This window comes from Limanda limanda, chromosome 17 (assembly GCF_963576545.1).
Source record: "Limanda limanda chromosome 17, fLimLim1.1, whole genome shotgun sequence".
NCBI classification, from domain to species: Eukaryota; Metazoa; Chordata; class Actinopteri; order Pleuronectiformes; family Pleuronectidae; genus Limanda; species Limanda limanda.
This window is the reverse complement of record NC_083652.1, coordinates 9,873,833-9,900,759: the sequence shown is the minus strand read 5'-3', so window position 1 is coordinate 9,900,759 and position 26,927 is coordinate 9,873,833. Positions and strand designations below refer to the sequence as shown.

The following is a 26,927-nucleotide window of genomic DNA, read 5'->3' as shown; positions in this document are numbered from 1 at the left end:
GGCGCTGTGCACTTTTAACCCCATTTTGTTGCTTCTAAGCGGGAAGGAGCAGGCAGCGTCTCACTCTGCTGTCTGGTCCCCTTGTATCTTTTAGCTAGCCAGCAGCTAGCAGGCTAGCTAAACCAGGAGCTGAACCAAGGACCGAACATGCCTCGGGAAATCATCACGCTTCAGCTGGGACAGTGTGGAAACCAGAGTACGTGGAAGACGCACTTCATGTTCAGATCCTCCATCTTCTAGCCTGTGTTCACCAGAGTCAGCTAGCGGAGATGCTCTGTTAGTTACCATCAAGACGAGCTAAGCTCAAAACACAACTAACTCCACTACAGTCAGTATAACCGAGCTAACCTGTGGCTACTGGGATTTCACTGCATACAATACAACTTAATGCATGTTGATGTTAGCTACCAGTCGTTGTTTACTGTTTGTTTAATGAACTTATAAGGTCAGCGATAGTTAGTGAGAATGCCCCAAATGTGAAGCTGATGCCAGCCCTGCTCCTTCTTCCGTTTCAGTCGGGTTTGAGTTCTGGAAGCAGCTGTGTGGAGAACATGGCATCAGTCCAGAGGGGATTGTCGAGGAGTTCGCAACCGAGGGCACCGACAGAAAGGACGTGTTCTTCTATCAGGTAACCAGAGCAGGGGTTTCCCACCTGTCTCCTCTGTCCTCTCTCATCTGAAGGACGTGTCTGTCCCCAGAGCTGCTCCTCATTGGATGTCTCCTGTCCTCACCATGCAGAGGAAGCTCCTCAACATCAACAGATCCCACAGTAAACCAGTTAGTGGCCCAAGTCATGAGCGCAGGAGGAGACATTGTTGTTCTCTGTTGTGATTTTAACATTAGGTTCCGATTTGATGATTGCACAGACAATCTATTGTGCTGGTGTTCCTCGTAATAAGCATATTTGAATCTTTGCACTACTGCACAAATTGAACTATTGTTGTTTTATTTGTCTCCTCATCTGTAAAGATATATATTTAGATATATATATTTTATTTTTAAATTTTTGATATTCTATTTTATACTATTTCTATTTTATTTCATTTTTTTTTGTTGCAACTACTGAATATTGCTTAAAGAGAGCCTGTGACCCACGTATTTCAATGCCAGCGAATGCTTCATGTTATCTCTGTGCATTTGACAATAAAAATCTTGAATCTTGAATCAAAGTGCTCAGTGAGTTTATATACAGCGCAGTTTATGTTGTTCACCACTAGGTAGCGCACTTGTAGTGTCAAATAATGTTTAGAACACAGCTTTCCTTCAGACAGCCCAGTTTCCCCAGCTCACCTCTGGTTGTTCGTGAAACTCCACAGGCCGACGATGAGCACTACATCCCCCGTGCAGTGCTCCTGGACCTGGAGCCCAGGGTGATCCACTCCATCCTCAACTCGCCCTACGCAAACCTTTACAACCCAGAGAACATCTACCTCTCTGAGCACGGAGGAGGGGCTGGCAACAACTGGGCCAGTGGATATTCACAGGTGATCACTGACTGTCACGTGTTCCTCTCCTAAACTTCGATCTATCATGAAAATAGAGACATAACTTGATAGACCTGTGATTTTTTTTTTCCTTTAGGGCAAAAAAATCCAAGAAGACATCTTTGACATCATTGACCGTGAGGCAGATGGAAGTGACAGTTTGGAGGCAAGTTCATCATTTATCACACACTGACTTTCCCTGGTGCTGTGGCTGTGTGGATTTTTTTGAAAACTGATAGAGAAACAAAGTAATATGTGTGTGTTTTAGAAATATTACCCAGTACAGTTAACTACCCCCCCCCCCCTCATTTCACACAATAACAGCTTCCTACTGAGCTTGTATCTCAAGCATCCAAGAAAGTAGCAAAGTGTTGTTTATAGTCAATGTCCTGGGCACAGACCGGTGATTTCTTGTGGTCATGTTTCTATCTCTTTGTACTTGTTTTTTTTGTCTCTTGTTGTAACCACTTATCTCCGTTTGGACATTTTGTATCTCTGTAGTCATGTTCAGACTCTGTTAGTTACATTTAGCAGGTTTTTCTCAGAAGGCAGCATCTCCTGTGGCCTGCTGACCCGTTGGGGCGCTGAGCCTGTAACAAATTGGCCTGTTCTGTAATCCATCCGTGGGCTGATTAGTATCACTGGACTTTGTCTTGGACACTCTTTTGACTTTGTTGTTTAAATCCATGTAGAAAGGAATGATTTGATAGAAGCAGCATGTTCAAATGGTGTCAGAGCCTGTCCTCTTGAAACCAGCCAAATTCCAGCCATCCCTCATTATTATTCTTAGCCTCTCTTTTTTTTCCCTTGGTGGACTTTCTTCAGCTGCCAGCCTCCCATAAAATAACACTCACATTTCCCCTCTAAGGTCTGCAATTTCTGTAACTCATTCACATTATGACCCCCCATTATTATTTAGTGTGTGCACTCATGTGTGCATTGGATAGGAAGGTGGGCCGGGTTGCCGCGAGCATGTGTATGTTGGCAGGGTGTGGCATGTAGAAAGTCTGGTGATAATAGCCGGGCGAGTGTAGAAGGCAGGTATTACAGGGCTGTCTTGGGGGGTATAAGGGAGCCCATTTGTGAGGTGGGGCTGCACTCCCATTTATATAACTGCTGAGGAAGAGAGGCATTTGGTCACCCACACACTTTCAGCCCTCTGCATCAGTGGAATTTACAGTGAGTTTTTAAACTCACACGTGGCACAGGCTGTAGCTGTGGATCTGCACAGCGAGTAACGAGCAACACTTTGTCTCTCCAGGGATTTGTCTTGTGCCATTCCATCGCTGGGGGGACGGGCTCTGGGTTGGGATCCTATCTGCTGGAGAAACTCAATGACAGGTCCACAAACACACATGCAGCTTGGGCACTTAACTTTTCTAGTGATCTGGTGTGTGTTTATGTTAATATATATATATATATTGTTTTATGATCCCCAGGTACCCAAAGAAGCTGGTGCAGACTTACTCTGTTTTCCCCAACCAGGATGAGATGAGTGACGTGGTCGTTCAGCCGTACAACTCGCTGCTGACGCTGAAGAGGCTCACCCAGAATGCAGACTGTGTGGTGAGCAGTAGCACTTGTGAAGGGGTGTTGTGTAATCAAATTGCTCCCTTTGCTTCACAATGCTGCCATGGGACAAAAAAAACCCCACAAGATGACATAAACATGACTGTTTTGAATGAATTATTTTTTTAACAACCCCTGGTTAGCTTTTGATTTTACCACTTGAGTCAAACCAAAGGTAAAATCCAACAGAGACGCCAAACTATTCCACAATCAGTGAGCTGAGACAGGAAACAAAATAATTTTATTAAGAGAGGTGGTCAGTCAAATTACCAATAACGTCATGATGTGATGTCAGACAGTTAAATACATTTGGCTTCACGTGCTCTGACAAAATGTCAGGGGTCAAACCGCTGCAAGCACTTGCGAGTACACATGTCAAACCGTGTTAGGACATCAAACGTGTATAAAAGCATGAATAGAGCTTGATTTAAGTCTCACAGACCTGTTGTGTTGTCAGTGAGCCTGAGAAAATTATATTTTATTGACGAGCACTTCTACAGTGGACAAGTTGTAACTAGGCGGTTGGATGTGGATATTTAGCCTTTAAAGGAGAACTCCACCCAAATAATCATAAACATGAAGGCTGAGATTGTTCCCTCTCCACTTATGAAAGGGATTGGTAATTTGACTGCCCAGCTGCCCATCCTATCATATTCCACTTAAAGCTTACAGTTCATTGGTGTATTTAACCGTGCCCTGAAACCAGCTTTGATACATTTGAGTCATTTTATGTCTGCAACACTGAAAACGGCACAAATAATTTAGTAAAGAATATAGGTCTCAAGATTTGACTTTTATCGAACAGTTTGTTGAACTGCTACTTATCTAAGACGCTGCTGTGCTTGTGTAGCTGTGACTATTAAAGAGGCAAACTGCTGTGCCGGCACTGAGGCATCGCAAATCGAACTTATTCAATCCCATTCTGAAATCAGTGATTGTATTAGTCTGAGATACTCTGACAGTCTAATGGGGTTTCCTCTCTAATACCTACTTCCTCCAGGGTCTTGCATAAGCCCCTCATGTGTATTAAATTAGCTGGAAAGCTAATAGAATCTGCCCAAGAATTGCTCCCCCTGTTGCAGCTGTACAGTGCGTCTCCTATGTGCAGCTCTCCCAACAACAGCACACTGTGTAGCTTCTTTAAAAGGTTCCTTGAATGCGTCATTACTCCGATACCCTATCACTCTTTCTCTGACTCCGTAGCAGTGTATCGACTTTCACCCATGTTGTTTTGCTGGAGGGGATCTATTCCTCCAATTTTCTCTAAGTTTGTCTAATAATTACTCTGTGGGCTTGTGTGTCAGGTGGTGTTGGATAACACGGCTCTGAATCGCATCGCCACAGACAGACTGCGTATCCAGAACCCCTCGTTCTCCCAGATCAATCAGCTGGTGAGTGAAACGTGTCATCCTGTCAGTGGGCAGCTTTTAGTTTTCGCTCCAGTGTGAATTCAACTCAACTGCCAGGGCATGTTGTCTTTGTTCAGAATGCAAACTGTACGAGACACACCTCGCTCACTCCAAAAAATTACCAGATTCACAAACTAGTTTGGCGAGTCAGTTGCATGTCAGACTGGATCTCAGCTTTCTGAGGAATGAGTGGCACATCGTTGCATTTTCCAAATGATACGTCAACCTTTCAGCGTTTGAAAAGAGCCACGCACTCTCCTTGTAGTGTTGGGCGAAATAGACAATGTGTATATAATTTCAAATAATTGTTTATATCAAATTATAAGTGTATATACATTATAAGTGTCTATATATTATAATTATACATCTATATAAATGTTATAATTTTTTGAAAGTGTGAAAATGATTTCAGATGAAGTAGCTTAGGGTTCTTTTCGCATGTACTTTATTATAAAGATACTTTTTTTCTGTTATGTCATGACACATTTTAGACATTCAGATTTTATCTTATTTTGAAGCTCTAACCAGTTATTTTAAAAGCTCTGTGCCTAATTGAACCTTCGTACACGCAGGTTTCCACCATCATGTCTGCGAGCACGACCACCCTGCGCTACCCAGGCTACATGAACAACGACCTCATTGGCCTGATTGCATCCCTCATCCCCACACCCCGCCTCCACTTCCTTATGACTGGTTACACACCACTCACTACTGACCAGTCGGTGAGTTGTGGTCAGACCACTGAGAGAAATTAAATCAAACTGAGGAACTTTTTACTCGCACCCAGTGCAAAGTGCTTCAAGGTCAAACCACTGTCGGTCGATCGAAAGTGTTCCTGCTATCGGCAGTTACTATTTGAAATACTGAGAAGCCGGCTCTTTACTCTCCCCACTGTGCCTCAGGTTGCTAGTGTGAGGAAAACCACAGTGCTGGATGTGATGAGGAGGCTTCTGCAACCCAAGAATGTGATGGTGTCCACCGGAAGAGAGAGGCAGCAACACCACTGCTACATTGCCATCCTTAACATCATCCAGGGGGAGGTCGACCCCACACAGGTATGCCTTTGTTTGTGTGTGTGTAGTTTAGTGTAAATAATAACCTCTTAACATGTCTGTACGGCATTTAATCCTATTTGAACTGACTCTGTCGCAGGTTCATAAAAGCCTCCAAAGAATCCGAGAACGCAAACTTGCCAGCTTCATCCCCTGGGGTCCCGCCAGCATCCAGGTGGCGTTGTCCAGGAAGTCCCCCTACCTGCCTTCGGCCCACCGGGTCAGTGGTCTGATGATGGCCAACCACACGAGTATTTCCTCTGTAAGTGCTTATCTCAGTTGTGACATCAGCCTGTTCAGCTACATTTCCCTCCATTGTTTATTTATACAACACAGATCTGTGTGTGGTTGGAATGTTCATTATTAATCATTCAACTGTTCCTGGCAGTGCGAATTTTGACAGGTTGGTACTGTCAGCGTAAGTGAGCAGGTATTCTCTGCTGGGGGTCTTATAGTTAACAGACCATACACAAGTCTATATCTATAACTAACAAATGGTTCGCCATTGAGGCAGGATTTCTCCCAGTCTGTCTATGATACATTAAATGAAAAGTGTTTGGGGGGAAGTTATCATGGATTTATAGTTTGTTTGTGTATGCTGCTAACAGCAATTGTAAAAATTACCTTCTAAAAATTACTGTATTCATATTTTCCATAATGTATCACTGACACTTGAAACCAATCTACATTTTAATCTTGTGTGAAATGCATCGTCCTAAAGAGTAAAGTTGAGCTGCCGCAGCAGCAGTTCTAGGGGAATTCCACACAAATTAAGTTTGTGCTTGTTATGCTGCTAAACATGACATTTACTCGAAAATTGACATTTAACTTTTGCTGGTTTAAAACATGAACTGTAAAGCAAGAAAAAATTGTCCTCTGACATTGTTGATATAATATTCATCGTCACATTACAGGGCCTGAATTATACTTTTTTTAAATACTTCAGGTCTAAATAAAAGTAAGCAAAATGTACAGTAATCTTTGGAAGTTACAGTGAAGGTTTCATTTTCCTTTCTTGTAACAGAATTAAAAAAAAAAAATAGGCAAAATGAAAGTGTGTTTCTAAAGAAGTCAGGCTAGGAACCTGAAACCCAACCCTTTTCCTGGTGCTAGTTGTGATTTGCTCTCTGCTTGTTTCCCACAGCTGTTTGAGCGGACGTGCCGGCAGTATGACAAACTGCGTAAGCGTGAGGCCTTCCTGGAGCAATTCCGCAAAGAGGACATATTCAAGGACAACTTTGACGAGCTGGATAACTCCCGTGAAGTGGTCCAGCAGCTGATAGACGAGTACCAGGCAGCCACGCGGCCCGACTACATCTGCTGGGGCTCACAGGACCAGTGAACGGACTTACAGGTGCTGAGTCTCAGCCACAACTCCTCAATGACTAGCGCTCTTAGTTTATTCTAACTCCATTCATCCCCCTTACACACATACATGTCCCAAAATAAACACATTTGACTTAAGCTGCTTCTCTTGGGAAAAATATTTATCAGCTTTTTGCAGCATGTTATATATATATGATTTGTTATGCGTTTGAACGATCACACATCCACAGTGGGCTGACTGAGGGATGATCGGTAACACCCACGGTCATTAAAACCAACCAAAAGTTAAAAAGGCTAAGTTTGGAAATGTAGTTTATATAAGTAAATAGTCTTGTGAAGTAAAAGGATGAGCGCTTCTTCTCTGCAATTCTATGCAGGAAGCATTAATGTTTTTCTACAAAATCTATTTGATAGTTGTTTCCTTTTCTATTTCTTTGCTTCAGCAATTTAAGAACCTGTTGCCTTGTTTTGTTCTATTTCTTACATGAGCTCAAGCACAGCTGAGTTACAGGAAAATGTCGACAGACTATAAAGTGACTGTCTTCAGTAATTGGGAGTAGGACTGGCTGGATGCATGATGGTTAATGTCGGTTCTTGTATCCCAGACATTTCAAATGGTGCTTTTCTCATATTTGCGCTGCTCAATTGTCACCACTGTACAGTACATGACCTTTAAGAATTAAGTTGAACTTGGGTTTAGGCCAGAAAATGGTGTAAACATATCTGCTTTGTTCACAGCATTGACATGTTAACAGCAAATGTCACCCAGAGTGAAAGGAATTAAGTTTGTACAGATGACCAGGTCTGTGTACAGGGCTGGACCTCACTGTAATGCTTCATCTCTTTGCCTGTAAATATACTTAAAATAATATCTGGCTTACCGACGGTCTGTTTCCTGTTGATGAATTTACTCTCCCTTGTTGCTTTGCTTGTTGGACCTGCTGAAAATAAACACATTGTTTTTGATTTAACCAGAGTCATGCTACTTTTATTAAATACAAAAATTAAAGAGCATTTTCTCCCTCACCTGGAGCTGCTGTGTCCTGACGCCCATTCAACGAACTCTGTTAAGGCTCATTACCACAGGGGTACGTTAAGGCACTTAGCAACGCTTGCTCAACCTGCTATTGTTTGTAACCAGAAAAGCTTGGAGACGGGGGGGGTTTACTCCCAGGTCTGGCGCCAAACTTGGGCCTTTTATCAAAATGTTTCTTTGTGAAACAATAGTCTTACACGGCTTCACTAGCTGAGGCACAAGAAAGGCTCATTTTCTGGAAATGAAATGGAGGAAATGAGCTATGAGGCTGAACAATAGTATCAAACACTAAATATGGTAAAATGGTGCTGTTTTTTATTAATTACATACAGTATTTATAGTTTTTATTGCACTTCCAAGTTGGTTAAAAACAAACAATAGTGCAATTAACTATACACACACACACATTACATAAAAAGGTACCGTGCAGCGTACAAACAAGCGTAATATAAAGCAACAACATCCGCAGTTTGATTTTTTTTTCCTTTTCCTTTTCATACATGTAGCTCAGAGCTGCCTGCAGCTGCAGTAAAAAAGAAGCGCAGAGAAAGAGAGGGCTATGACTCATCAAGGTCGTCCATATTGAGAACTCTTTTTAGTTTTGTCGCTGGTTATCGCATGGGGTTGTTTTGCAGACATTCCTGTAGAAAAATCATCTTTACAAAGCCAATTATTGTTCTCAAGATTCCTAAACGGTTATCTACAGTAATATAAAAGGTGTATACAACAGGAGGGTTTAATATTCTAAGATATTCAGGTGTAAAAAAAAAAATATATCGAAAGGGGGATTTGTCTGCTTTGGGATTATTAAATGTTATAAAAGCTTATTAAAAATATCTTTGGTCCATGCTCAAACTCATGCCTTGGTGAAACAAAAACACTAAAACAGTGAACACAAAGGAGCTACACAGGAGTTACACGTCTGATCATACGGAGCAGAACCAAAGGCATTCATGGCTCTGATCGGTTAAAGCAACCCCAATATCAAAATGCACCTGGGTCTGCATTTAAGACATAAAAGACAGTAAAAAAAAAAAAAAAGCACATAAATAATACTACAAAAGCACCTATGGCATGATTAGAAGGTTTCTGTTTAAATAGCAGGGGACAGATGGGGGCACTGCATGATAAATATGAAATAATCCACAGCTCTGAATGGGGCCTTTCTGTGTGGTCTGGGGTTCGATGTCTTCAATGATTAATACATTGTGAAAAATAACAATAATAAACAGTGAAGCACCTGTTATTGTCAGCAGAGCGGAGCTGCATTAGAAGAGCAACTGACACAAGCTAAGATTGATCCAATCAGTCAAGTGTTAACCAAGTTCGGTGTCGAGGATTACAGCCACGACGAGCAGCACGACAAAAGGACACACATCAGAGCATTTGGTGGAAACAAAAAAAAAACAGAACAAAAACCAAAAACGGCTCCAAAAATGCTTTGGTTTCTGTGAATCAACTGTCCCAAGAAGATCCTGAACCTGTCGTCCAGGGGAAAGAAGTTTCTCAATCAGAATGCACTCGCGACTGAACATCTCCTCGGTGAGAGTCTCTACGTGGACCCGGCGGCCAAAAACGACTTGGCTACAAGAGTTCGACATCTGCTCCTGGTTCCAAGTTCACATGGCTCACCGCATCCACAGTTCCAGGTAATGCAAGCCCGGCCGGGATCTTATGAAAACTAACTGTCTCTCTGATGAGCATGTCGTCGGCGTACAGGGATACGTGAGAAAGTGAGGAGTCTGTGTGTGGGTGAGGGAGGGAGGGAGGGAGGGAGAGCCGGAGGCGGGAGGCGTTTGTCACCGAACGTTCTCAGAACTGGTTCGGCGCTGCACGGGTGGGTGGGGGGGGGAGGACGACTGCCTTCTAGGAAAGAGAACACAAATACGGCACACTGTGTGAGCCATGACTCCGTGAGGGGGGGAGGGACCACAGCTAATTGTTACCACAAGTCCAAAGTCTTGCTGTCTCTCTCCCTGACGTAGCAACTAAAGTCTCACATTGTGGGGGGGGGGGTGTTGCCATGTGGGGTATACGAGGTGGTTGCGTGACAGGATGGGGTGTGTGTGTGTGTGTGTGTGTGTGTGTGTGTGTGTGTGTGTGTGTGTGTGTGTGTGTGTGTGTGTGTGTGTGTGTGTGTGTGTGTGTGTGTGTGTGTGTGTGTGTGTGTGTGTGTGTGTGTGTGTGTGTGTGTGTGTGTGTGTGTGTGTGTGTGTGGTACGCGTGACACCTCATCAGCAACCGCACTGGTTTCTTTGGGTTTTCTAGGCCTCGCTCGCAAAAAACAACACAACCACCCCCCCCCCCCCCTTCCCGTGCTTTGCCGTTCCTTCACCCTCCCTCCTCCCTCCCCCACTGGCCCGGCTCCTTCAGCTGGAAAGCTCAGCGCCGAGGGTTTATTTTCACGGATGGGGAGTGAAAACAGCCCTCTTTGTTTTGGCTGCCGTGCGGTTCCCAGTGGAGGAGGACCGGGGGTCTGGGCCTCCTAGGGGGGGGGGCACGTGGAGGGAGGACGACGGTGGGAGCTGGGGGTGAGGGGTCCGGGTGTGGCTCCCCTCTCAGACGGGGTGTGAGGGCAGCTCCAGGAGGGTGGGCGTCCGCATGGAGCCCAGGTGACGGAAGCCCACCACGTCCGTGCTCTCGGCTTTGGAGACGTCCGGGTCCTCCCCTTTCCCCCCCCGCTGGCGGCGGATGGCACTGAAATATGCGTTCATCAGCTGCATGATCTCAGTCAGCTGTGACAAGAGAAAGAAAGAGAGAGAGAGAGAGATAGTGAGTGAGTGAGGGAGGGAGGGAGGGAGGGAGGGAGGTCAGACTGGTGGCAGTCTCAGTGTCTGTCTGGCACTGTCACAGGAGGGTGGAGAAGCATGATGTCATCCAGCTGCTCGAAAAACTGGATCGTCCAGAAGCCGAGGATGAGGCCGTTTGGCAGATTCTCACGGGGACACACACGTTCACACACTCGCACTCACACACAGACGCACACACATCCAGAAAAAGAGGCCTCCCATGTGTGTGGAGATTTCATCACTTTGACACATTTTGCTCAGCAGCTGTTGCAGGAGGAAAAGAAGGGAGGGCGACGGCAGAGCGTTTCATTCGTTCATCTGTGTCTCCGTCCGACCTGACCTCGGTGGACGTGACCACTCAAACCACAGCAAGCCTTGGTGACCATTAGGGTTGCAAAATTCCGGGAATATTCAAAGTTTGGAAACTTTCGATGGGAATTAACGGGAAGTTTAATTTATACTAACTGTATTTACCTTGTCATAAACAGACATAAATATAAACATTTTGTTTTGTCATAGGCTGATTTGAGCCCTGAGGAAACTTTGGGCACTTGACTTTATGCTTCTGCATCGTTGTGTCATTCTTAACATAGGTCTTTGCACAGTATTTGCAAATGTACACAGCCTTTCCTTCTACATTGGATGGGGTGAAATGTCTCCAAACATGAGATAGTGCATGTGGCATTGTTCTGTAGAATAAGATGAGAAAAAAGTTTGTAAAAAAACACTAATGCAATGCCAGAGATATAAATAGTTAGCCAAACAATTGGAATCGTCTGTAAACACATTTTACAATTGATGGATAAATTAATGGAAATAGGATAGATGAACACATGAAAATCCTCAATCAGCATGCTAATATATTTTCCCCAGTCATATCATCGAATCTTACCTGACTAGTCCTGCACACTACAGCAGGCCTCAATAGTGCTGTAGAGTGAAGGATGCTGGGAGTTATCTGTGCATGTGATGGAAGAATGCACAGTGGAGGGTTGAAATGCAACGTGCAGTGTGTGCTGCATTTCATACATCTTTAAAATAGAGTTTTGAATGATGTTTTTGTTGCTCAGCGTTTAATTTGTGTATTTTTTCAAAATTCCCAAAATTCCCGAGCTAAACTTCCCATGGAAACTTTCCGCCCCTTTGCAACCCTACTCAAACCACAGTAAGCCTCGGTGACCATCACCCTTAATCTGGTCCTGCGCACGCCTGCCTAAACATGGTGTGTGAGAGCGCCGTCTCCGAGCGTCAACCTTCACCTACACTTCAACTGTAACTGTAACCCTGGAATCAGCAGCTAAATCTCGCTCTCGCCATTAACTCCAGGCCTGGCCATAATCACCCCCCACTGCAAATCCGCCCTCTTTCTTCTTTCCTTGCCCGGTGGCTACGAAACCTTGCAAATTCGTGTCAGAGGAATAGGAGGCTTTAAGTTCATAAAAGTAGAAACCTCTCAGAGTCGTACTTCAATTGGCCTGTGTGTCCAAATAAATAAATAAATAAAAGCCACTTTTGTGAGCCGCGCAAAAAAATCACAGAGGGATTTTTTGTTCAACGTGGGAAGATGCAAGTGAAATCTGCCCAGTGAAAGGCGAGACTTGTTCTCTGCCGGGGAGAAAAAAAAAGGGTCTGTTTGGAAGAACATCGATGTTTCTGAGAAATGTTTTGCCTAATATTTTAATCTGACCGCCGCAATAAAACTCACCCCCAGTTGCCACTTGAAGCCAGGAAGTTGGACTTTCGGTGGTGAGCATGTGGCAGGTTGTGTGCTCTCCATTTAGACCCAAATTAATGAGTGTTTTTTAAAGTGGGTCAGGGCGCTGGAGGGAGGGCGGCATTGTGAGCAGGGCGGCATGCTTCTTCCACTTACTCTGCAGAACGCTGCATGGCGATAAGGCCACTTGAACCCTGACTACAGTGGAGATGGATGGCGTCTGAGCTCAGTGGAGGAAACGGCTCCAATTTGACTCCCCCTCCCCCCTCAGCCTCGGCCTGTATGTGCTAACGTGGGACATGGGTCACTCTTACCTTGGTGGTTTCAAATAGCAGATCCCGATCCCCGGCTGTGATCTTGAAGGTGTTGCTGTCAGATACGCCGTAGGAGCAGATCTGGCCGTAAGGGAAGGACTCCAGGGCCTCGGCTTCTCCCTGCCGGTACAGAGACACGGATGTAGCAGCGACGCCCAGCCACAGCTTCTGGGAAAAACTCCCCGTCGAACTCTGCAGGGAGGGGAACAGATGTCAGAACAATCCGCAGTTATCACTTCAGTAACCTCCAAATGACTCCTGAGTAGGGTTGCAAAATTCCGGGAATATTCAAAGTTGGAAAATTTCCATGGGAATTACCGGGAATTAACGGGATATTTGTGGATAATTTTTACTAACTGTATTTACCTTGTCATATACAGACATAAATATAAACATTTTGTTTTGTCATAGGCTGATTTGAGCCCTGAGGAAACGTTGGGCACTTGACTATATGCTTCTGCATCTTTGAGTCATTCTTAACATAGGTCTTTGCACAGTATTTGCAAATGTACACAGCCTTTCCTTCTACATTGGATGAGGTGAAATGCCTCCACACATGAGATAGTGCACGTGGCATTGTTCTGTAGAATAAGATGAGAAAAAAGTTTGTAAAAAAACACTAATGCAATGCCAGAGATATAAATAGTTAGCCAAACAATTGGAGTTGTCTGTGAAAATATTTCACAATTGATGGATAAATGAATGGAAATAAGCTAGGTGAACAATCCTCAATCAGCATGCTAATATATTTCCCCCAGTAATATCATCGAAACTTACCTGACTAGTCCTGCACACTACAGCAGGCCTCAATTGCCCTGCTGTAGAGTGAAGGATGCTGGGAGTTATCTGTGCATGTGATGGAAGAATGCACAGTGAAGGGTTGAAACTCAACGTTCAGTGTGTGCTGCATTCCATACATCTTTAAAATAGAGTTTTGATGGATGTTTTTATTGCTCAGCGTTTAATTTGCATTTTTTTTTTTTTTTCAAAATTCCCAAAATTCCCGAGCTAAACTTCACATGGAAACTTTCTGCCCCTTTGCAACCCTACTCTTGAGCACCGAAGTAGCACAATCCAACAATAAAACCAAAGCGTGACCTCACGATACTCACAATATAAAAGTCCACTTCATACAGAGTGCATCCGAAGCCCGACCACTGGCGTGCGATTGTGAGGTAGGCGGCCATACTGTCCCTGCGGCTGTAGCCGGCCAGACCTTTCCACCGCTCCAAGATGGAGCCCATGACGGCCGCGGCCTCCTCCTTCAGCCGGCTCAGCAGGCGCATGTCCTGCTCCACCTTCTGCTTGTGCGCCGCCGTGGCCGTGTGGCTCCACAGCGTGCCGGCCAGGAGGCCCGTGGGGAAGCGCTGCGTGGTCGGGCAGCCCTGAGCCGCCAGCAGACACGGCGGCAGGGCTTGCGGAGCGGCGAGGGACATGAGGACGCGAGCTTCCAGCATGTCGCCCGGGAAGAGCTCGTCCAGAGGCGGGCAGGGGGCGTGCGTGCTGAAGTCGCCCATCAGGCACTGGAGCCTCAGGGCCGCCAAGGCCTGCAGGTCCTCCTCACCGGCTGGCAGCTGGCCACGCACGACCATCTCGTGGCACTGCAGCGCCCGGGGAGAGACAGGACAGAGCAGGATGAGAATAGGTCTCAATGTGTCAGCAGTAGCCTCAGTCCTTCCATCAATATTTTCTACCCCACCCTGTTTTATTTTGTCCCATAAATCTTTTATGAGAGTCCTCGGGAAAAATGTTCTAATGAAGCCAGCGCTGGCAGCCTCCTGCCCCCCCCTCCGCTCTGAAGCCAGTCCTCTTAGTCACACTTTTTACACACTGCATTTTATTGTAATCACAGCCCATAACACATTAATGACGATAATTAATGAAACATTATAATCCTTGTAATAATACGAGGAATTTGTCATTGCGGGACAATTCATTATCTGGAGTGGTCACTCAGAAAAAAACCTCCTTTTGTCATCGAGTGGTGTTCTGCTCCATTACCTGCTCAAAGAGGAAGAGATACTCGATGTTGTCCGCCGATATGCTGTCAGCATCCAAGAGGCAGTAGAGCTTGAAACAAAGCTTCCACTGGGACTTGGACTCTGACTCTTTGGTGAAGAAGCTGCACAGAGGAGGGACAGAAGGGGGTTAGGGAACAAATGTACCGAAAAACCACAAATGATACACCAAAAATCTCCAGGCTGGAGGTTAATATGTTACAAGAGGCCGCCTCCCTGATGGGAAATGTTGTTTAGTAACTCGGTGGTTTGCTGAGGTTGGTGTTTACCCTGTCGCAGCACAGTGAGGACACAGATACACACACACCTGTTGAAATAATACACACTTCCTTTTTTGGTCCAGCCTGATGCCTTGTACAACCCGGTGACGTCAGCTTCCACCGTGGAAATCCACTGGCTTTGCTGGCAGTGACACAGGTCCAGTTTCCCAGCAGGGTGTAATGTTTAACCAATAAGACCAGACAAGGTCGTCACTGATCAAGGATACTGGATAACATTCAGCCAGGGGAGTCGAACGAGTCAAGATAAACACACAGTTCCGGCGGTGACAAATAGCTCAGATTCCTCAGACGAGACTGTGTTTTGACAGCACGTGTGTGTCTGCTTGGTTTTTAAAGTGTCCGCTTCCTTTGCTTGCGGGCGGATTCACTTCACAAACCTGGTCAGGATGTCTGCGATCAGAGCGCCACCAGCAACCGGCTGCTCCCACAGTGCGTTCTGCTCATACAGTGCAAACGTGTTTTTGCTCTCCTGCAGGCCGAGCTTCTCCTGCATCCTGCGAACCACCTGAGGAAGGGGGACAGGTAGACGGGGGGAGAGGTTCGAGTGAGACCGGACAACACGGACATGCACGGTCTGCGGTGATCGTCAGACTGAGCTCTGAGCAGCAACACGCGAGAATATGAAAGAAAAAGTTGTGTGCTCAAAAGAAGAAGAATCCAGAGAAATGTGTCCAAACCTCATTGGCAGTGGTGTGTGAGCTGATGTAGAGCTGGCAGGACCCGGGGCCAGGGTAGTGCACAGCGCACAGCATCTCCTGTCGGCTCATCAGCATCTGGATCTCCTCCCAGGATGGCACGCACTCCCGACACTTGGTCTTCTCCAGAGCCTCGCTGATGAATGATGCGTAATTATCCATCTCAGACTCGGGACTTTGGCTCTGAATCCTGCAAGAGAGGGTGAGAAAGTGAGCTGGGTGCGGATAAAAATGAATATATTCAATACTTCAAAAAAAGGGAAGAACTTGTTAATGCTCATGACTCAAAAGCCTGTAAAGTGCTCTGCTGCAAATCGTGGACTTTGCGTCATCCATTTGAATTGACCGATTCTTTATTTTCTTTGGGGCTGGCAATGCTGGAAAGCCAATGAGGCGAGGAATGACAAATGTGCTCACTTTTAGCTCTCAGGGACTTAAAGGCCCGTTCAAAGTCGTTCAAAGAAAAGGAAAAATAGCAAAGAAAACATGTTTGACTTTTGGGGAAACGTATGAAACAGGAAAAGGTGTTTCCGCTCCTGTGAACCGGAGCGACCTGCCGCTTCCTCCCAGCGGAGCGTCCAGGAGTGGTAGGTGAGTGCGTCTGGTGTTGTTTTAAAGAGATGGGACAGAAAAACCCGCGTGACGTCTCACACACTGCACGAGTGTGAAAGGCGTGAAACACAACCTGACGGAGAGTCACGCGCTCGGCCCTGTGTCAACACCGAAGGGGGAAAATAGGAAGGAAACAATTATATGACGGCGTTCGTCCCAAAACACACAAACGGGACGGAGAGACGCAAACAAGGGGGGCCTCCAACATTCTGTCAGACAGAGAGAGGCCCTCTCATTCCCTCCGATGGCTCTCTCTCTCTCTCTCTCTCTCTCTCTCTCTCTCATAACTGCATGGCCACAGGGTGGGATATGTCCTGCTAAAACATAATTAGGAATGTTCCACTGAGTCTGTGTGATCCGTCCTATACTCTCCTCCTCTCTTCACCCCTCTCTGCTCTTTCCTGCGCTCCGGCCTCCTCCTCTGCTTTCTTTCTTCTGGCCTATTCTCTCTGACAGCAGACATTCCCCGGGGGTTTCTCAGGGCACTGGGGGGAGTGGAGGAGGGGTTTTTTCTGGGCCCACTGCCCAGCTGCAGCCTCAGCACTGATCCACCGAGTGAGAGAGAGAGTGCGTGAGAGCGCCGGGCAAGACGTATCAAAACACAGGCAGAGTTCCACGGTGTTATTATGAATCGCCGTCGCATGCGACCGCTCCATTAGCTTCAGGCGGATTCCCAGTACAGGAACGTAGATAGAAAAACTGCAGTGCTTTGATGACATGGCGTTAGACAGAATATCTGGAGCAGGAGATTAGCACTGCTTATAACTTAGATTGCCCTGAAAGCTAATTCAGACGTGCATATCCAGCCCTAAAACTCCGGATCTGTCTGAGGGAACACGCTAACAATGTGAGGCCATATCACGCTACCATATCTAAACATATCTAGCGGGATCCTGACGCCTGATTTTTTAAACTCCAGTCTGGCCCCCTGGTTTTCTCTGCTACTGTAACATTGAACCTGTCTCCCCCCATCACACTCACGATCTGATGACCCAGTAGGACGGGAACGGGATGGCACCTTGCTGAGAGAACTTCAGTTCCTATTTGACTTCCCTGGTTATACGCTCTTCTCGCATCATTTTGATCGATATATAAAATAAACACTGCGATATGACTGTTAGCAGACAACTGTGGTTTCGACTACCTTAAACTGTCAACATAGATGAATCTGCTGTAATGTTTTCCACGTGTCAACCACAAGTCATGTTTCCCAGTTGGACAAATTAGAGCCAGAAAAAAAAAAAATAGAAGAAGAAGAAAAATTTTCCACTCGCAATTTCAAGACAGAGATGGCGTGAGCAGGTTTTTCTTCAGTCTGCAGGATGATACTCAATCCAATATGAATAAATCCAAACTGAAAACTGCACTCACATTATATTGCAAGGGGGGAAAAATAAACCTAATATTTGAAAACAGAGGACTAAAAGGATTCTAATACTGCAAAATAAATAGCAACTAGAAAGGCACTATGCTGCAAACCTCCGTTAACAGTCCCCTTATGAAACCATTTTTTTATTTGGCTTAAATTGCACACACTGATAATCCGTATCGGACCAGAATTTAATTTGTTCCTTGGTACAACCATTTTCATTCCATTTGGAAACTTAAACACAATCCCATCACCTCTGCTCTGAGTGGATTTTTGATTTGAATTAGTCCAACCTCAAACTCCCTTTCTCACCTCTTGAGGTGGAACCGCAGATACTTGAGCACGGTGGGCCCGGGCAGGAAGGTGCAGCTCATGCAGGTGAGGAGCTGCCAGTAGCGGAGGTGTGCGGCGGTGTACGGAGCAGGCGTGTAGCTGGTTTGCTTCACTAGCTGGCAGTAGACCTCGTCCCGGAGTGTCCGCAGGTCCAGGCAGGTCTGCAGCACGCCCTGGATAATGGGGACCGGCTCCCGTGCCGACTCCAGCTGCTGCAGGCAGTTGAAGAGCTTCACGGCCTCCTCACGCACCGAGCCGTAACCCTTCCCACTGTGGTCTGGAGAGAGAGAGGGAGAGCAGTGGAATATTGGGTTCAGGCTTTTAACTTCGAACTTCTACGAGAGCAAGATCACAGAGTTGTGGCCAAGGCTGATGTTGTAACACAGACCATTGTTCCTCTTACTTATTGTGACATGGTTCCTATTGTCTGCTCTAATCTATTCGTGCGTTCCTATTCTCACTCGTTTTAATGAAGCAGCCGATGAGAAGCTTGTTATTCTAGTGGCCTGAACTGTGCCTTCTGCCTTTCAGCAATTCAAACAGCAGAGTAATCCCAGAGATCACACTGCTTCTTTCCACTTAGCAACACAGTCAGTGAACTGCAGGGGCAAAAAATGTCTAGTTTACTGTAGAATAAGTTACTATAACTATAAACTCAGTGAAGATAAGCATTGGGCTTCAAGGAATACTCAGTCAAATTGTTTTAAAGCTAGGGCTGGTAATCCCAGGAAAACCCTTTTTCTTTTTAAGACAACTTGATTTATAGATGTCTATCGGGACGTGAAGAGGATTTCAACAAATAAGATAAAACAGTGTTTCAGAAACAAATGACCGACCCTGTACCTTCAATTAGTCAAAAAAAAAATACACATTTTAGGGTGAAATGCCTGAAATAGTTTGTGGACATGTCATAACTTAACTTAACTAATCTGAAATGACTTTTGATAAGTGGAAATTCAGTTGTTAGATGTTGTTAGGACAAATACAATTTGTAAAGAGATGATTTATCTCAGCATGTCAAAAATTTATATTTGACACATTTATTTATATATATATATATAAATATGTCATTCACACTAGTGAAATCTTCATTATATAATTATACAGCTTGCAATAGTCTCAGCCAATCCGATTTTTTTTTCAAAGCACTGTAGATATTGTTTAACTTCATTTCATTTTCATCCACAGCTACACACATAATAATGTATGACATGCAGATGTTAACTACTTACATGTGTGCTCCAGGCTGCCATAGGGGAAAGGAAGCAGAGGGGCGTACAGGGGGCCCTGGGTGTACTTCAGGATGGGGTTGTGCTGGTAGATGTGCTCCACCACCTCGGGGTTGAACTTATTCTCCTTTAGCACAGAAGGGAAAAAGAATGGTGACGATAACATCATTAGACACAGAAAAGAAGAAACTTTCATATAACTGCAGTGAGCCCGTGGTCAACCTGTGGGCGAGTGAGAGAGCGGTCGGTCAGTGACCCGGGTCGACTCGACTCGACCCGGGTCACAACTCAGCTCTGGCAACTTTCAAAGCAGCAGGAAGGTCAAGTGATGACCTGGCAAACCACAGCAGCATGACTGACACGTTATATTTTATCTGCTGGTGTCAAAGGGTTTGGTGTGCGTGTGTTTGTGTCTCTCCCTGCCTCTGTGGAGCGATGCCTTGCAGTGGTGCAGATGGCTTCGCTACTGCCCTCCAGCACCTGTTGCTCATTAGTAACGTTGCCACTGCCTCTGGCTCCGAGGCAAACCCCCCCGCCCACCCCCTCCTTAGTGGGGCAAAGTTGACACATTCTTCTTAAGTGTTTGGTGCACACTGGTGACAGGCCTGTCTGTTTGAACTGTGGGAAGGAGTTTCTGTGGGCCACATGCAGGCAGGATACGGCACCAAAACCCAGATGATATTCATATGGTGCACGTTCATGCTCGGGCCCCCAGGTGGTCTCCAATTCCCTTTGGTCTTCCTCTGACGCATGCAGTCGTTTCAATGTTTCGTGAAATGCCCTTATTATCTGTGTCACATGAGAAGATGGATTCTGCCGTCGTGTGAGTGGGGAGAGATGGCGCCGCAGAGGGAAAAACTCAGCTTAACCCGAGAACAAATCTATTTAATTTATTGAATGAATCCAGAAATCTCTGACTGCACCCCGAGAACTGTTAATCTCATCAACTTCACACTAGGGACGGGAATCGGCAGGGACCTCCCGATACGATACTATCACGATACTTAGGTGGCGATACGATATGTATTGCGATTCTGTGGGTATTGCGATTCTGTAAGTATTGCGATTCGATATTACGATTTCCTGGGATTTCTTTTGGTTAATTTTTAAAAAAAATACTGGACCATGGAAAAATGTTGAATCATACCTTCAAATACAACACAGTCAAATTCACTTAGAGCTTTACAAGTTTTATTTCAAATATTAACTTAATGACTGCCGGGCAGCCAATAGAGAAAATAAATAAAAATGTTCCCTATTATTGTATAGCCCCTGTAAACTGCACACAAACTGACAGATTAAGAAATGTATGCCACTTAGGCTTCTTTTAAACAATAAATAAAAGGTAAATTAAATAGAATGAATAAAAGTTTACTTTAAATATAAACTTTGAAATAAACAAAAAGTAGGCTATTGTTGTTTGCATGTAGGCAATGCAAAGCTAGTGCTTGGGTATGTTAAGATTCTTGTGCAAAAACAAGAGCTGGTCAACATGCTCTGGGGTGATGTTGCTCCCCCCATATATCCCCCCCGGTATAAACCAATAAATATGTTTAAAAAAATCGATTTGGGAGGCAGCATGGCGATTTAAAATCGTCATTCACAAGAATCGCGATTTGTAACTGAATCGATTTTCCCCCCCCATCCCTACTTCACACTGGGCATGTGTATTGTTTAGGACCCAGGGAAGTGCAGTGTCACATTTGGTGCCATTTCGACACACGTTTAGTTCAATATTAATAAACATTGAATGAACAGGTGACCGGCGTTCTGTAGCACCGGCGGCTGGGACTCATCAACACACATGTTGCTGTCGATCACGACGACAACAGGAACCTTCAAGACAAACGGTTACAACCGATTCTCCAGTTCAGGATCCTTGGCATAAACAGATGAACAGCTCTTAATGCAGCAGCGGTGGTTCAGCTTCAGGGTTCTGCAAAGGAACCGGTCTTTCCTTGCCGCAGCTCAATAACTGCAGGTCACGTTTACAGTTCCAGGGAGAACGCTGCGACCAGCATCACCACAGTCTGAACAAACAGCCCATTCCAAACAGACAGGTTTAGAACAGGCATTGGACTCAAACTAGAAATGGGAAAAACAGCTGGCCTGGCTCTGTAACTTGTTGACACCGAGGGGTTTCAATCTTTGCTTCTAATTCTTGTGCATTGACCAAAAATGTTGAACGACTTCTTTAAAAAGGTCAATTCTGGTTTATTACAAACTGGCAGGGCAATGGCCCCAGCTTTTTTTTTGAAGTGCAATGTGAAAGGAACAATTCTCAAAATTCTCAGCAAGACAATGGAGGTCAAATATACAGGAGGTCAAATGATAAAAAAGGAGTTTAGTTAAAGATTATTAAAACTATTTTATTCGGGAGTAAAAACCCTAAATGAGTGCACCTCAAATGTCACAGATAATCCCACAGTGAACTGTAAAAGTGTTTACACAACTAGTGTAAGTGCAGTAGGTCGAGCCAGGACGTCTGTGTGTTAACTGGGAAGAATGTTTACAGCAAGACAGTTTAGCTAACAAATTTACAGTTTGCTGTTTCAACTTGTTTTAATGCTGCACTCCCAGATTTCAGCAAATGACTTGGTGCCTACGGTGTTTCTATTACAGATAGGCACAGTGGTCTGACCTCCATTTCAATAAACAAATTCTGTCCTTTAAATGTAATGTGTGGCAGATTTACAATTGAGCTGTTCACCCGGCTAATCTGTTCTTCAGATCTTCTCTCCATTTTTCTCTCTTTTGCACATGGCCTCTGGCTGTAGGTTCAAGGCTGAAACTAAAGTCCCTTCTCTCCCTTGTGTCTGTGGCTGGAACTTGAATCTATGCCTTAAAAGAAAAGCGTGCACTTCTGCTTGCACAAAGCCTCGTCTGTTCATTCGCTCTCTTTGATTTTTTGCAGCGGCGGTCCTAATCTCACACCGGAGAGGGACAATACCTCGTTTCTTTGCGTACGCCTGTGTGCCTGCGTGTAAAGGTGAGAAAGAGAAGAAGCGACAGACTGAAATGAAACGTTTAAGACCCAGTAAAAGTGGTCAGAGGGAAAAACAGGCCAAACAGCAAATGAGGAGCACTTTGAAAGCAGTCCCCCCCCTCTCATCCACCCAAAACATAATCTTGGCCCCTCCTGGCAAAGCACACAGGCAGACGGAGGCGAGCAGATTAACCACTTTTCTTTGAGATTAGAGACTCTCGTTGGGAGATTATGGAGACAGGAGGCCCGGCGCAGGACTGCTTATCTGGCCCTGCTGCTTCAGGCCGGGCCCTCCTCCACCTCCTCGGCCAAATCTGCCCCTCTCTTCACCCCCCGGGGGCAGACTGATGCAAGACGAGTCGTATGTCTGCTCAATGAGATTCCAGCACGCTGTGTTCTCTAGCAACCCCCAGGTCTAAAAATATGGCTGTCGCTTCTAAACACACTCGCTCCACGTGAGAAGGTAAAGCAAAAGAGTATCTTCTCCAGCTCCAGTTCCCGAGAGTGCAGAATACCGGTTAAACCTCTATCTTGAAAATGACTGTTGATGATTCAGGTCTGTTACTCTGTCCTGTCCCAGTGTGGTGGAATAAGATGAGGTCACTCCAAAAGAGAAAAAGCAAGCAGAGGAAACTTTGGACTCCTGGCTCAGTGTGGCAATGTGGTCTCCATGGGAACACGGCTGAGGGGACATAAGGTATAACCCAATGACAGCTTGTTGCTGTGTCTCAAATCGGATGTGTCAGTTACTACACTGCATGCGAAGTCTATACATATAGTGTCGAGTCAATTTCCGCAGGGTCATGCTTCTCAAATTAAGCTCCTTCGTTGTGTGGTGCACTTTGACTGGAGCCGACAGCCACCGAAATATCTACCGGCTGCTTTGCTCACTTGACATGAATAATAATATTTGACTTTCTTGTGCAAGCCCCCCCTCCGTTTGATGTGATAGTGGAAATTATGGCACCGTCATCACCAGCTACTCATCCTATGTGGCGTCCATTTAGGGTGAAAAGTGTAACCATGAAACCACCAACTTTGGATAATTTTAAGTCCACTAGCCAGGTACCTACAGTACAGTGCATTTTGTCATACTTGTCAGTTTGAATGCACTTATGAACATAGTTTCTTGTTGTATGTGTGCATCTTGTGACCTACCTCGATGTCTCGGATCAGGAGCTGTGTCGGCGTTTCCACCGGTGCTTTGGTATCGATGATTTTCTGGACGGCACATGCCCAGTGCACAGCCTCGTTGAAATGCTTGGTGTAGAGCCTGTAGCAGTGCTTCCGCCCATATACTGTGATGCTCCAGTAGCCTGAAATAAAAAGAAAGAGTAAAAAACATTGCATTTTACACGACTGGCATTTGTAAACACCTCCACTAAAGAGGTTATGTTTGGTCTGGGTTTGTTTGTCTGATAGTTTGCAGGATTATGCAAAAACAACTGGACAGATTAGCACTAAACCTGGTGGAATTATGAAGTATGGGTCAGGAAAGAACACACACAATTTCTGTTCAGATCTGGATCAGGGGGCGGATGTAGGATTTGTTTTCCACTTTCTTTAACAGTGCGAGATATGGCATTTTTATTATTATTTTCGTTGATTTCTAAGATAATAATTCATGGACCTTGATCAGGCATGTTAAGGGGACTGATATTTATGAGGGTGTTCAATTTGGCGCAGATCTTGTGAATTATTGTTGTGTTATTTACAAGTGTTATTTAAGTAAATGGGGAAGAGACCAGTGCAGTGTTCACTTCACGGGACACCCTGCGTTTCTAACGTGACTCCTTCTGACTTCCCCCTCTCTCGGTTTCACTGAGGGTCAGAGGTCAGGATGAGAGGAACCAAACAAGAACAGTTTTTGTAATGATTAGGCAGGCCAAGTGTTAAACCCAACAGTGTGCCCCCCCCCCCCCTCGGACACCCTGCCAAGGGAATGCACAAGACGTGCTTCCTCCTTGTGCAGAGGAAGTATTAGCCATACCCGTGTCAACCTGCAGCCCCGTGGTTGCATCAGCCTTTCCTGCTGCGTGCCCTGACACCACCTCATTCTTTGTTTAGGTTCTCTAAAATACAAAACCCCAAAGTGAAACTGCCAATGCCTAGTATGAATCTGTTTGTTGCCCTTGCATTTACTCTGGTGTGACGGGTCAGTGATGCCACAGATGAAACCCCTCAAAGGGAAGTGGCTTATAGGAGCACAAAGCTATTCAGGCGCCAAGCAGCCGATGGAGCTTGTGACAAAGTCACTTTTGAAAAGTCCCATGGTATATTCAGTTCCTAAGAACTATGTTTGGATTCGGGGTTTGGAGATTTTAAGTGGTTTGGTGAAGTCAGCGGGACATAATCCCCTCCATTGACAGGCGGACAGACTCAGAGGGAGGGCGGCATGTTTGAGTAATACATTAACTCGAAAAAAAGGACAAGTCATCCCTGTGTCTCTCCCTGTCCGGCAAAGATTCTGCTCTTTCGCGTCAATGTCTTTTGTTTCCTTCATCCGAGAAGTGGAAGGGAGATGCCCGAGCGGATTACTCAGACGTGAGGTTTTCCAGACCAACCTTGAATCATGTTTTCGACCAAACACGGCTTGGGGCTTCCCAAACTTACTCAGAATTACTGCCCTGGTGGGAAGGGAAGTGGGACCACAACACGTCGCGGACAAAAAAAAATAATCCCTTAACAACTTCCTAGGAATCTTGTAAAATGTCCCGTCACTATACGCTGGGAGTTAACATGTGTAAGTGGACTGATTACAGGCATAAGTCAGTTATGCTGCAGCCCCGTGTTGTTGTCTGCATACGTATGAATGCTGCTCACCTGTTTCCTTGTAGGTCTGCTTGTCGGGCCAGATGACGGTGCAGAGGCTGGTGAGGACCAGCGTGCCCAGTCTTCGAGCTCCTTTCTCTGGGCCGGTGTAGTAGTCCAGTGAGTCCTGGCTCAGCACAAACCAGTACCGACGCTGCTTTATCCAGTTTCCTCGCACCTCCCGCAACAGCCACCCTTTAAATCAAGATATACACACATGAACAGAATGACTGCTTGAAATGAAGTCATTATAATACATCAGAGAGCAGAGCTGCAATGGTTATCTGATGAATTCATTTGTCAATCAATGTTCAATTGTCAATAATTTTGCTAATCAATAAAAAAAAGATTTCAATACAAAAACACTCATGTCGGCATGTTGTTTTTCTCTTGTCTCAAACTAACTATCTTTAGGTTTTGGACTGTTTGTTTACACCTTTGTTTGTTTCTTGGCTGATACATTTGATCCTAAGTAAAAAACTACTTGACATATTTCCATAAAACTTGGTGGAAGGAGTATACTGTAGGTCAGGGATTTTTCACTTTTTCACACGGTTTTTAAGAAAAATTTATGAAACTTGAGAAGTGTGTAAAATATGGTGCAGCTCAGTTGAATTTTAGGGGACTGTTCCCATGGTGGTGGAAAGCGCTCTAGTGTGTGACTTTGTGATAGACATTTCTCAATTCACACGTAATTGACTCACAGCCCCATACATCAATGGGGCTGGGTATTGTTTGACAGCTTTTAATAATCCTGCCAGTTAATATCCCTTGTAAAGGAGGATATGGATTAGATAGAATCAAGTTGTCGTTTGTATTAATGCATTTTTATTTCGTTTAGTTTATAAAGTGTCAAGTGCTCAGCAACTAGACCCTTGGACAATCATTTCCCCTTCAGAGCTCTGGGTGGTAGGTGGGCTATAGTCATGATGCTGCTAAACCAGCGCTGCCACACCATGTCTTCCCTAAGAATAAATCCAAAAAGCCGTGTAATTACCCATAAAGTTTGCAGCAGTCCGTATGTGACTGCCTTGTTGGGGTAAAGAGTAGGGGATAAAAATACAGCCAGTTAATGGCACAGGCTTTAAAACCTGCATGCAGCCAACATAATTACCACTTTAGAGGTTGACAGAGTGAGAAAGAGGAGGAGAAGAGAGTGAGAGCTACTGGAACAGTGTGACAGCTACAGACAAAAGAGAGTAAAGCAGACATGCCTTCCTCCAGCGCATAGGCATGCCCGCCCGACCCTGCCAAGCCTGGCTCCACAACGCAAGGCTGCTGTGTTCCCAAAGTCCTGAGGGTTTGGAAAGAGAGCGACGGCCCAGATCCACTGTTCCCAAACAGCAGTGAACCTCCTCTTCCCCCCTGAGCTATGTGTGCAAATTATCCCTAATAAATATTTAAACTAAAGAGTAGATAAATAAACAAGTTGGGCAGGGTTCGGTCCAGATGCTGCCTCGGAGAGAGAAACAGACAGAGGAGGAGGAGAGAAGAGTCCAGAGGTCTGATGGGAGAGAATCAGGCCTCCTCTGGATGAACTGGTTCCAGGCACTGGTTTCAAGCAGGCCACCTGGAAACGACACCAGGGCTGGGTGGGAGTATCTGAGGTGGCAAGCATGCTATACGCTGGCAGCATGCCACATGTGGTGGGGGGGGGGTAGGGGCGTGCATGTGAGAACATATGGTTCCTGCATGCACACTTCCGAGTGGTTTCAAAGGAATAATTAGGGCAGTGTACCCTGAACTTCCTTCCACGTGAAAACCAGCAGTGACGCCACGCCAGCGTCACAACTTCCTCTGTGGTTAGAAAATCTGCGTGCCACCTGTCCCACCTGTGCCGCCGGAGAATTTCTATCCCCCCCCCCCCCGTTCCCTCAAAGTGGTTTTCAAGGCAGCGCAA

General features: G+C 45.4%; 2 protein-coding genes across 2 annotated transcripts in view; one reads left to right on the top strand and one right to left on the bottom strand.

Annotated features, from left to right (window-relative positions):
• The first annotated feature begins 43 nt into the window (after positions 1-43).
• Positions 44-7,811, top strand: tubg1 (tubulin, gamma 1). Its single transcript, XM_061089647.1, has 11 exons — positions 44-196; positions 516-628; positions 1,317-1,484; positions 1,582-1,650; positions 2,746-2,825; positions 2,924-3,050; positions 4,358-4,444; positions 5,035-5,184; positions 5,365-5,517; positions 5,615-5,776; positions 6,659-7,811. Exons 1-11 carry the CDS (start codon positions 148-150, stop codon positions 6,854-6,856), a joined length of 1,356 nt encoding a protein of 451 aa, XP_060945630.1. The 5' UTR covers positions 44-147; the 3' UTR covers positions 6,857-7,811.
• Positions 7,812-10,194: 2,383 nt separating this feature from the next.
• plekhh3 (pleckstrin homology, MyTH4 and FERM domain containing H3) overlaps positions 10,195-26,927 on the bottom strand; it is a 35,439-nt gene continuing 18,706 nt past the window's right edge. The window contains exons 4-13 of the mRNA XM_061090682.1: positions 25,040-25,222; positions 23,375-23,532; positions 19,234-19,357; positions 17,981-18,278; positions 15,670-15,877; positions 15,370-15,497; positions 14,695-14,815; positions 13,806-14,294; positions 12,694-12,885; positions 10,195-10,611 (exon numbers count right to left, since the gene is read on the bottom strand). Coding sequence (XP_060946665.1) covers positions 10,435-10,611; positions 12,694-12,885; positions 13,806-14,294; positions 14,695-14,815; positions 15,370-15,497; positions 15,670-15,877; positions 17,981-18,278; positions 19,234-19,357; positions 23,375-23,532; positions 25,040-25,222 — 2,078 coding nt within the window. The 3' untranslated portion in view covers positions 10,195-10,434. The remainder of the gene's footprint in view (positions 10,612-12,693; positions 12,886-13,805; positions 14,295-14,694; positions 14,816-15,369; positions 15,498-15,669; positions 15,878-17,980; positions 18,279-19,233; positions 19,358-23,374; positions 23,533-25,039; positions 25,223-26,927) is intronic.